The 11339-nt window shown below is 39.4% G+C and overlaps 1 protein-coding gene across 1 annotated transcript; it reads left to right on the top strand.

The window, feature by feature from the left end:
* Positions 1-3363: 3363 nt before the first annotated feature.
* Positions 3364-10687, top strand: LOC145904295 (uncharacterized). The gene is made up of 10 exons (XM_082992360.1): positions 3364-3559; positions 3809-3939; positions 3991-4080; positions 4241-4468; positions 4692-4808; positions 5135-5230; positions 5650-7740; positions 8585-8729; positions 8861-9657; positions 9875-10687. The coding sequence occupies exons 1-10, from the start codon at positions 3475-3477 to the stop codon at positions 9923-9925; spliced, it is 3831 nt and encodes a 1276-aa protein (XP_082848486.1). The 5' UTR covers positions 3364-3474; the 3' UTR covers positions 9926-10687.
* Positions 10688-11339: the final 652 nt, after the last annotated feature.

The raw sequence follows: 11339 nt of genomic DNA, 5'->3' as shown, positions 1-11339 counted from the left end.
TTCACGCGTCAGTTTAAAGACCACGGCAAGTCCGAAGTCTTGCAAAAGTGTGTCACCTTCATACAGCTTGACACTTCCATTGCCCTATTCACAAGCAAGTGAATTGACGTGACGCTGAAGCGTGTGTTGTGCTTTGCGTGTCGTCACCCGCGGTTCATTCAATACAACGCCGAGCGTCCACTACAAATGAAATGCTGGAGCGCCACCTCTCGGTAAATGTATTCTGTCAGCGATATGTGTGAACACAACGGAGTTCATAATAATGAACAAAGTTTAGCATAGGACGCCATGTATTTAAAACAGCACATCATATATGCTTGAAAGAAATTACTAATATGTGAGAAATAACAGACAATGGCTGCAATAGCAACAAAAATTTAGCAGAACTGAAGAACAGGCTGATGCACCTAGCACTAGAAAAATTTGTGTTCAGGACAGACCTACAGCGGTATATCAAAAGGTTTCGCAATAATGCACATTGTGTAATTCATGGTTCCTTGTCAACAATAGGTCTGACGTCACAATGCCGCAGGTATAAAGATTGGCTGAAAAGGCATTGGTTTAGATCATAGCGCCCTCTATATGAGTCCAGAAAAAGCTGATAAAATCTATTTAATTCTTTTTTGTTGGTTACACCAGACGAGTATAAATTAGTTGCAATATGCGTTTCACTTTTCAAAAGTGTCACACTTCTGGGGGTTTCTACAGCACAAACAATTTTGGTTGATTCTGTGGACAAATATAGCATGAACACATTTTTAATAGGAGAAGTGGTGCTATCACCAAGTGCCACATATGTCACTCTTATATGCTCGCAATAGCATTGGATCTAAAATACATTCACCACACAAACCGAAAGTCTTCTAACACATTGGCTCAGTTTTTCTATCACTCGCAAAAAGGGGAACTGAGGTACGATTGACCCCTCAGGGACGATAGTCTCTTGTAAAGTTTTATTGGTTTATTATTTACATGTGACAATATTAATTACCAGTATCGCTACAGTATAGTTCAGTAAATCTCAAACTGTGTGTGGCGTAAAAAAATCAACAAAGAATGGGATTATTTCGGACATAATGGAGGCAAATAACAAGTTAAACCAGCCTTCTGCCACTAAAAATGGTAAACATAGGAAAATGCACTGGATGGATTCATCTTTGGTGCGCAAGTTCGGTAAAGCTTTGCAAGTGAGTCGCGGGAGAAACGGTTTGTGGAGTGGAACAAACACTGCTAGTAATATGCGCAACAGGGTGAGAATGTGTGAACCTGGGTTCACTTGAAACTATTTTTCCAGTCACTGTGTTGTGTTTGTTAACTTGTTAATTTTTTTCAATTCGTTAAAAAAGAGTGCCAAACTTATATGCGGTCTAACTTTCGTTTAATGAGTTTATGTTGATATGAATTTTTGCGGATCGATAAAATGGTTTGTATTTTGTAAACTAGTCTGTCTTGTCAATTAAACGCTGCTGTGCTGTGCTGTGCTGTGCTACTGCTACTTGAACTGTGTTTTGACGACTGGTATATTAATTAGATCGACAAAGTTCGCTTTTTCATGTGATGGCAGCTAATTAATAAATGTGTAGTGTACCGTTTAGTGGCTTGGTCAAAAACTCATACGCGTTGTGCAACTACGAGTACAGTGGTAGACGTGTATTGTTAAAAAAAATTGTCTTAAAAATAAGTTTGTCAACGTTTATTAGGTTAATATGCCCATATGATATAAATGCTGAACTGTTTAAGTGTTTGCACTGACTAAGACCAAAAATCATATGTCATCCAGATTGAAAAGTGTGAGGATTTTTTTGTCAATTAATAATTGTCATTAGCGGATTTTTCACAGACAGAATAATGTTTTTCATAATAACGTATTATTTTTTTGAGCAGATAAAATTTTGAATATTTTTTTCTTCTAATCAGGCATGTCATTACTTGTAGAAGTGTTTAATGCTGTTTTTATCGTATCAGTAGCTCCAGTGGATTGATAGTATAACTTCTTTAAAACAGTTTGTTGAACTATATCAAGTTTATCTCTAAATATTTATAGGATGGAGGAGTAAAATATCTGAATAGTTATTTTTCTTTGCAGATTTTTCAGAATGTAATGTTACTATTCATTGGGAATTTACAAAAAGGTTGTTTATTGCAAACTATAATTAATACAATAAAAAAGCAACCAAAGCCAAGGCTCAACACAAAATGTGTCAAAGCCCTAAAATTCTGTTAATCTTAAGCACTTGCATGTTTTTTGGTTTGTTCTGCTGTTGTATTTGTTTTAAAGGGAGATTGTGTTAACATTCCTAACCTACTTACAATAATTAACATTTAAAATTGTGACTGAAAAGTAAAAAAACATCCAATTAATTTATCAGCAGCATGAACCATATGCTTAAACGGCACTTATTTATACCAGCCCCCAGTGGGCCATATTAAAAGAACCAATAGGGTGGGTTGGGTCTATTAAACATATAATTATTAGGTTTTATAATTTTGTGATAATCACACAAATGTACCTCGCGATTTATAAACCTCTTATTTAATGTTGTAATGTTTATTGTTTGTTGTGTACTTTTCAGTTTGTCATACCATCCCATTTCCTCTTGTGCCTATTTAGTGCATGTATTTCGGCAAACGTTAATTGCTTGTGATGGGTTTAAATGATATTGAGTATTGCATTACAAACAACAACAGTACTGTGTTCATTTAGAAGTATTCCACCAAAATGTGTTTGCTGTTTTCCATAATATGCATTGTGATATGCACCCGAGTTGTTTGATCATTAAGCTAGTCAGCTAGCTGTTGAAAGCTCAGTGCATGGCATGCCCTGACACTGATTGCAAACAAACGCAGTAACGTTGCCAGTGTGTGCTTGCAGTGGTTTTATTGACCTAATCTGTTTAGTTCTACGTTTCCTGCAGAAGCTGCCTATCAATGTTTAACTTTATTGCTTAATCTTTTGTGCGTGTCCCTGTTCGTGCCCTGTGTTACCCAGGCCACAGTTTAATTTATGAGAAGAAAAGGTCCGTGATATCAGAGATGTGTTTTATCTTACATTGTTGAAAACAGAAATTGAATCGGCCATTTTGTTTCTCTATTTTATTGCGAAAAAATGCATTACTGAAACGAATTATGAAAATTTTGAATACAGAATATAATAGTAAGGTTGTATTTTACATGCAGCTGTCATTTTTTGACGGAATAGTTTTAGGGCAATACAATTTTTTTAATGCATGCTAGCATCATGAGTGTTTTATGTTACAAGCTGTTAAAAATGACCTGTTGATGTTTTAACATCAAGTGGGATATGACGAATCAGCGAGCTTGCTAGATTGTCGCTTAACCAACAACTTGATTAATGTATCATGTTGCAACGTCCACTTTGTGCCTGATGGCCAACTAAGTTATTCACCTCTTTTGCAGTTCAAGTGTTTCAAAATAATTTTTGTGTCATTTGTTTAAAATTTTCAAAAAATAGTGATGGAAACGGACACCAGTCAGACTGTTACCACCCCAACCACACCCTCAGAGCTAAATGAGCCTACAACTCCAGCCAGCGAAACAGGTTTTTGTTTGATTTTAAGTTTTTTTCAGTGTGCACATTTTGTACAACTTTGTGATGGTCTTAAAACAACAGTTGTGAGTGAAAGTAAAAGCAACTTGAGTTTGATAAATCAACGACTATAGAATGTAATAAAATTAAGTGTATCGCTTAAATCTTTTTACATAACATTACAAAATACATATTCTATAACATATAGTCTAGAAACTTGAAAAATTTTTCTCTTTTATTGACCTAATTTTTACCTAAAAGCTGAAGTAAAAGATCCAGCAGCCAGATTTCGTGGCAGTGGAACAAGTTTTAAAGCAAAATTAATTGGAATCGATGATGTTCCAGAATCAAGGGGTGACAAAATGTGCCAAGAATCAATTCTTAAGTTAAAGGTGGGTATCTTTTTCTAATTTATCGATAGTGTTTAATTGTTGTTTTAACAGGCAGCAGTGAAAGCCTCTGGGCAACACAAGCAGAAGATTATTGTAAACGTGTCATTGAAAGGCCTGAGAATTATCAATCTGCTAAACGGAGTAAGTAACTTGACTATTTGACACTTTAATGCCATGTGCCTCTCAAAACATGCTCGCACATCAATCATCACAATACATTTGACAGCATTGCACGTCAACTGATGTCATTCTGTCTGATTTAATGTATTTGTATTTATTTCTGATGCTGAATGCTTGGCAGGAAGTGGAGCATGAACACCCTGTGCACAGAATCTCATTCATAGCGCGCGATCTTACTGACAGACGAGCTTTCGGTTATATTTATGGCCCCGGTGAAGGAAAGCACAAGTTCTTTGGTATCAAGACTGCAAAAGTAGCAGAGCATCTTGTTCTTGCATTGCGAGACCTGTTTCAGGTTGTTTACGACATGAAAAAGAAGGAAATGGAACAGGCCAAACAAGAAGCTGAAGTAGGATGTATTGCTTTGTGTTCCCTTTGGGTTTTCTCAGCAACAAGGATATGCTACAAACATGCCAATACTTAATTTATGAAAGTTCATGTCAAGATTCAAAAAATACATTTAATTTTTTTCTATTTATATTGAATTGCTTCTCAGCAAAATGTTTCACATTCGTAAAATTGATAAAATCGACAATGCACATGACCTTTAATGTGAAAACATGTTGATGTAGAATGGAACTGGTGGTGTTGCTGAGGAAACTTATGCTGTGCCCAACAATAAACCAGCCCCACAAGCTCAGGGCAGCAACTTGTTTGACATTGAGCAACAACTGCAAGATATACAACAGGTACAGCAAAACTAAGTTGACAGACAACCATGTCAAGTATATATTTGTTTGTGTCAAAGACAGTAACTTGCCCCGAGGTTGGCTTTTCAACAGCCTTCCATCATAAACATGATGACATTTCATGAGTGGTAATTGTTTAGATGCTGAAAATATCTTGAGTAAACTGTGTTTAGTGTGTGTTACAGTTAAATACAACTCTTATGTAAGCAAAAGGGTGTTATTTTGTGCTTGCTTATATGCATTAGGATTTGGAAGTAATACAATGCATTATTGTGTTAATCAAGAAGACAACAGGTGTCAAAGTTGTTTTGTTTGATTTTGTTCAGGTGGCTGGATCTGATGCTTTCAATCCATGGCCAGAAAATACTCCAACTTCACCCGACACTCCTGGTCCAAATGGCGATTCACTTTTTGGCATGCCGGTATGTTAACACTTGCACCTAACAATCTCTGCAAATGTGACATTTATTTCTGTAATGTTTTTCTAGAAAGTTTGTGTGCTTATAGTTAGTTATTTATTGGGAGAAAACTGACTTTAAAACAAATTTTCTGCAAAATTCCTTGTAAGGACAAGGGGTTTCAGAACTTTGAACTGCTATTTAAATAATCGGTTTTCATAAAATTGACTTGTTGGTATATATGTACACTGTTCAAGTGATATTGTTAAATATAAATAGTTTTAGTCTTCTAGTACAGTGCTCCACAACCTTTTTCACTTAGGTCATACTTGCAAACTAAAAAAATTCGGCAGCACACTTTGGCCCCACAGTACATGGGTTGTGGAGCACTCATCTGGTATATGGCTGTGTTCACTCTTAAATGGCTATGTTGTTTGTGGTAGAACCTGAGTGATATTTCCAGCTTAAGCAGTGAGTTTAGCATGGCAAGTACATCAAGTGCTCTAACCGAAAACAAACCCAACAACTCGGGATCAAGAACACCACAAACTGATCAGTTCCACAGAACAAGTAGTGGAAAAAGTGCCATTTCATGGCACGGCCATACAAACTCCCATCGCTGGCCCAGTTTCAAGTCTGAAACAAAAAAGCGACATGGGTCTATTGGTGGGCAAGGAGGCAGCCCAGACATAAACACTGCCACAAAGCCACCCACAGGAAAAGTCCTCACAAAGTCATGCAGTGTAGGTCATGCGGACATGTCTGAGCGAATCGGAACACCAGAAGGAAACAATAGCAGCGAAAATTTACGACAATCAAAAACCGACGCTTCTTTCTTTGAGGAAGTTATGGTTGCCACTGGTATCAAGTCGGGTTCCTCAGACAGTCTCGCTAACACTTCCCCCACCACCAACCTACCTGCAGATAAAAGCAAACCAGTTGAAAAGTCCAATGCGGATGCAAGTGAGAATGTTTCAGATTCCATGTCTTCAATTTCCAGTACGAACAGCAAAACTTCTACTCCACGGAAATCCTTGTCCATCTCCAACCTGTTTTTCTCATCAAAGTCCGATCGAAACAAAAACTCGTTAAAGCGCAAAAATAAGCAACAAAAAAGTGCATCAAGTAATGCAATTATGTCTGATGACAAGTCACCCTCTCAAACCACCATGTCATTACCTTCAGCATCGTCACGCCTACAGAGAACTTCTAGCAGCTCGTCAACAACAAGCAGTGAAAAAAATCCCACACATCTAAGCAGGGGATATTCATCGGCATCAATATCATCTGTTCCCGACACATCAAAAATGGACATAAGAACAAATGAGCGGATTCCACCTCCTGCCTCAATTGCGCGAGCCAGACCTACAGCACAATCGAGCAAGTCTTTGAGAGTTGCAAATACAGACTCACATAATCCTCCCATGTTCAAGACAAAAGGAGGCAGTAGGTTGCAAAAGCAAAACTCAATGTCTTCAATAGACTCCCAGCATTCTACCTCAAGTCTGACTGCTTTATCACCTGTTCCTGATGAAACAACAGTTACAACTCAGTCATGGGCACAATTTGATGAGACTCCACAGTCAGAGGAAAGTCCCAAAGTTACTGATAATATTAAAGACACAAATGCAAAGAAAAGCGAAAATCCTTGGTCATGTGAGGATCATGAAACAAGTAAAATAGAAACTCGAAATGAATTTGCATGTTTTAATGACTCTTTTGCTGCAATCTCTACTGAGCCCAGCTTGGAGAAAACTGCTGAATCAGATATTCCCCAAAATAAGAAGGCTGAAATTTCAGTTGCAGATTTTGAAGATTGTGATCCTTTTGGTGAGCTCCATTTTGAGGACCCTCTCAAAGATCCCTTCAACAATGTGGCAGATATTTTTGGAAACTTACTTACTGAAACTGAAACCAAGGCTTCCTCAACTGGGACCGACAATTTTGAGGAGAACTCTCAAAAGTTAAGTGTCATAAACCAAGACGAACCTGACCAGTCTGCAGTTAATAATGACATTTCACCTCAAGCAGTGCAGATAGAAGAGACAACCAATGTCACTCCTCACAGAAGCGACTCTTCCCCGGAAGAAATTCACTCTTCCGATGAATATGTCTCTGACCAAGATCACTCTAACCCAGCAACAACTACTCCATGCCCAATACCTCCACCTCTTCCCCCACGACTGCCAAAGCGCGAAGTCACTCCAGAATTTGTGGAAAGTCTTCCTCCCGCTGTGCCGCCACCTCCTCTTCCTCCTCGTTCGGAGATAAATACATCAGTGGACGATGACCTTCAGGAGAGTAGTGAGAGTGATGACCAAGACACGCATACAGAACCCCCCCATTGCAAGCCACCGGATCTACCTCAAATAAATGGTTTTCCCCTTGAGGCTACCATACATTCCCCTCCTATTCCTTCACGAAACCCTGCAATGCCACCTGTGCATGTAGCTTCAAACAGTCTATCTGAGTCTGCAGTATTTGCAACTGATGTGCAGTTGGACCGGTTGTCCACGGATGAATCAGAAGAAAAGGTTTTCCATTTGCTTCCTAGCCTGGCATGTGCATTTATGCATGTACTAACTCTTGTTTTTTATTTTGTTTTGCTTTAAAGTTAAGAGCATATCCTGAAAAGACTAAGTTGCTTTGATTTGTTGTATTGACTGTGTTCTAACAAGTAGTTGACTTTTAAAATCAACTCTTTTTTGTTCTACAAATGGGCAAAAGTTGGCTAACAAAAAAACAGCAATATAGAAATATTTTTAACTCTGTTTGTTTTGTTGTAGTCTTAATGTGACAAACATAAACATTGGAGTGTTTGTTGCAGAATACAAAATATTACCAGTTTTCTCTTCTCATCATAGTTTAAATGTATAAGTCCACATTTCAATGTTTTGTAGCAATCAAAGAGCAAAGAGTCGAGCATTCCCAAACTTAAGCAACCTCCGCATGTAGCAAAACGAAATAGATCCCAATACAAAGTAGAGCAGATTCAGCTTTTCCTTGATGATAACTGCTCCAGTAGCTCCATTTCATTCAGCCTTGCATCTAATCGTTCTGATCAAGAAGGTTACCTAGCAGGCAGTAGTAGCAGCCCGGTATTGCCAACTTGCTAGATGTTTAATAAGCACCTTTTGCTAAGCAGACACAGTTGGTTTTTTGGGCTGTATTTTCTTGCACCTTTCTTGTTCTTTTGATGTTGGTTTTGCATGAATTTTTCTCAGTTACTGCATGGGTGATGCTTGTATTTTTTGTCAACGCGAAAAATGTTTTTCAAAAAAAAAAAAAAGTACTGAATATAAAAAGACTGGAGCATACTGTTGTTAACATTTTAAAAGTATCTTTGTCAAAAATTAAAACTGTTTTGTTCTGTGGCAGAGTGAAGCTGCAGCTGGCAATGGACTAACAAAGAATGCGTCATATGCTGATGAGCTGAGCAGTGCATTCAACATGCCTGCGGAACAACCTGCACCAGTACCTGGCGGAAAATTGACAAAAGACCAAATCATTGCTTCATTCAATGGTACAAATAATTGCTAGTTGTACATTCTAGCCCTAATCAAAAAGCTAAAAAAGGCACATTTAGAATGTTCACCCACTAGTTTTTGCAATTGTGGCTTACTTAGATAATCATTTACATTGTACAAATTTTAGCTCCACAGATGAACCAGGGAGTGCCTCAGATGAACCAGGGAATGCCTCAGATGAACCAGGGAATGCCAGGACAGGCTGTGGGAGGTTTTTACGGACAACCTGCACCAGGAATGCATCAACAACAAATGTATCAGCCAGCTTCAGTGCCTAGCATGGGTGTCGCTGCTCCTGGTATGCCGGCATCCAACCCCTTTGGGCAGGGATTTCCTCCACAACAACAACAACGACAGATGGGTGGTGGCATGTTTCCCTCGGGCCCGAGTCCAGCTGTACCTGCCCGACCCGGTGCCATGCGCCCGCCGACTGCAGCGGTGGCCCAAACTGGAGCACCACAAAATCCTTTTGGGGATGCATTGAGTCCCAGCAGTGGTTTGCTTGCCCCTACGTCAAATGCTCAGCAACAAAATGGTGGTACGGAGGGCGAAGGATCCAAAAAATCTGATCCTTTTGCAAGTCTTGTTCCAGGGATGGGCAGCCAGCCAGTCAGTAAAAAGGACATGTTCAAAAACTACCAAATGGCCAAGCCGCAGCCCCCGCCTCGCTCTGGAGACTCTGTTTCTCCAAACTTTGAAAACTACCTTCTTCAGTCTGTGGGTGGGGTCCCTCTGGACGATGCGAACAACAACGCAGGACCGCCGAAAGCCCCAACACCCGCTCCCCGTGGTACGAGTCAAGATGCTGCCTTCGGAGGACCTCCGGCAAACGGGCCCAGTGACGCAAGTGGAGGAGATCCGTTTGGTATGTTCGGGGGAGGAGCTCCATCTGGCTTCGATCAGCCTTTCAACTTTAGCGGCCAAGTGAGTATTTTGATTCTAATGGTACTAGTACGTTATTTACAATTCATTGGAGCCCCGAAAATAGTTGGCCCGGTGTGGTATAAGCGTGTATCGGTTGTAAAACGAAAGCGATGTTCAACCAACCCGTATGCCTGCATTTTAGACTTTCGTTTTTCTCTTTGTATTTTGTATCCATTTATATAATCAACTCGGCCGTTATTATTTTTGTACTTAACAGCAGCAGCCCCAGCAGCAACAGCAAAACGACATGGCCAGTCTATTTGGGTAGAAACAGAAGCATCCTTGCATTTCCGTTGCTTATTGAAGTCTGCAGACCAGTAGTCCTAATTCACTTTCGATATTCTTCTTGCAGTCGAGTTTTGGGAGCCGCCAGCCATGCAAATTTGTGCAATAACTGTTTGATATTTTGATTTTGCGCACTCGTTAGCAAAGTATACCGTATTGTTGTATCAATCCGTCCGACACTGTTAAAAGCTTACAGACGCTTTACTTGGTGTATTTTCTTGCATTTCTATCAATTACAGTATATACGCCTCCGCGTCTGAGGTGCGTAATTGCTTCCTTGATTATTACTCCTTGATATTTTCTTCGCGCGAATTCTTGTTGATATTATTTCTTCTCGGCCGAGTGCGTTTCCGAAATCATAAAGCAGTACGTCTATCTAACCATCGGCGGATATTCACGCCCGTGCAATGTTGCCAGTTGTTTTTAAATTATGTCCTTGCCTTGATTCGCAACATGTTCCTCGTTATATATTCGCTCGTTGCAGTCTGACCTTGAAAATTGCTCGTGTCAAACCCAAGTACACTTAATTCATCCTCGTTGCCACCGATTTTTCGCCATGTTCTACGCATGCCTAATTTATCCTTTTGCCAGTGTTTCTTTTTCGTTCTCACGTGGGCGACTCTAATTGCATTTCATATAAACCCACCGAAATATTTTGTACATGATACTGATCTGATGTTACAGCGGGGCTGTGTCACGTCTGTACTATGCGTTCATTTTCTATTTGCCAAATAAAAACATTAATTCCGCGAGATTTCAACTGCAGTCAAGTTTCGTGACAACACATTCAATACGAGGAAGATTAAACGTTCTTTAATTTCACGAAAGTTTGTTTATTAGATTTTACATCCTTACCCCTGTAGGTAGAACTTGCTTGATAGCTGCAGAGGGATCTAACCCTCGGTTAGGCATTGTTCATTTATCTGCGACAGCAAATTACTTTAGTTGGTTGCTTTACTATAATTATACTTACCCATGTGGTTCATACTAGTAGTTTTCACGGCATGATGTGAAACGCATTGTACTCTAAATATCTACCAATTTCCACCAAAAATCATACAAGTTTTTAATACGCATCGGTTCATAACACGAGGTCTGTGTGTTGTTGCAAGGAATAAAGCATCATAGGACCGGTCTTACGTAGGCCTAAGTGCCCGCCAGGAAAGACCTTTTTTATAGTGACTTCTTTAGAGCCGAGTACCCGAGGATCATTTTCTAACAAATGTTTTAAACAATTCTTTTCTTGCAGTTCGTAGTTTGATTCCTTGTTTGGTAAAAAACATACCACCATGAAGACAAAGGATGTTACGCCCCATATGGATTGTTTGTTTTGTCACAGGGTTTGTATTCGCTTTCTAAGTTAGTTCAATTCGCGGCATTACATTCACTTAAATGCT

This window comes from Ascidia mentula, chromosome 1 (genome assembly GCF_947561715.1).
Source record: "Ascidia mentula chromosome 1, kaAscMent1.1, whole genome shotgun sequence".
Taxonomy (NCBI): Eukaryota; Metazoa; Chordata; class Ascidiacea; order Phlebobranchia; family Ascidiidae; genus Ascidia; species Ascidia mentula.
This window is presented reverse-complemented; position numbering and strand designations above follow the sequence as displayed.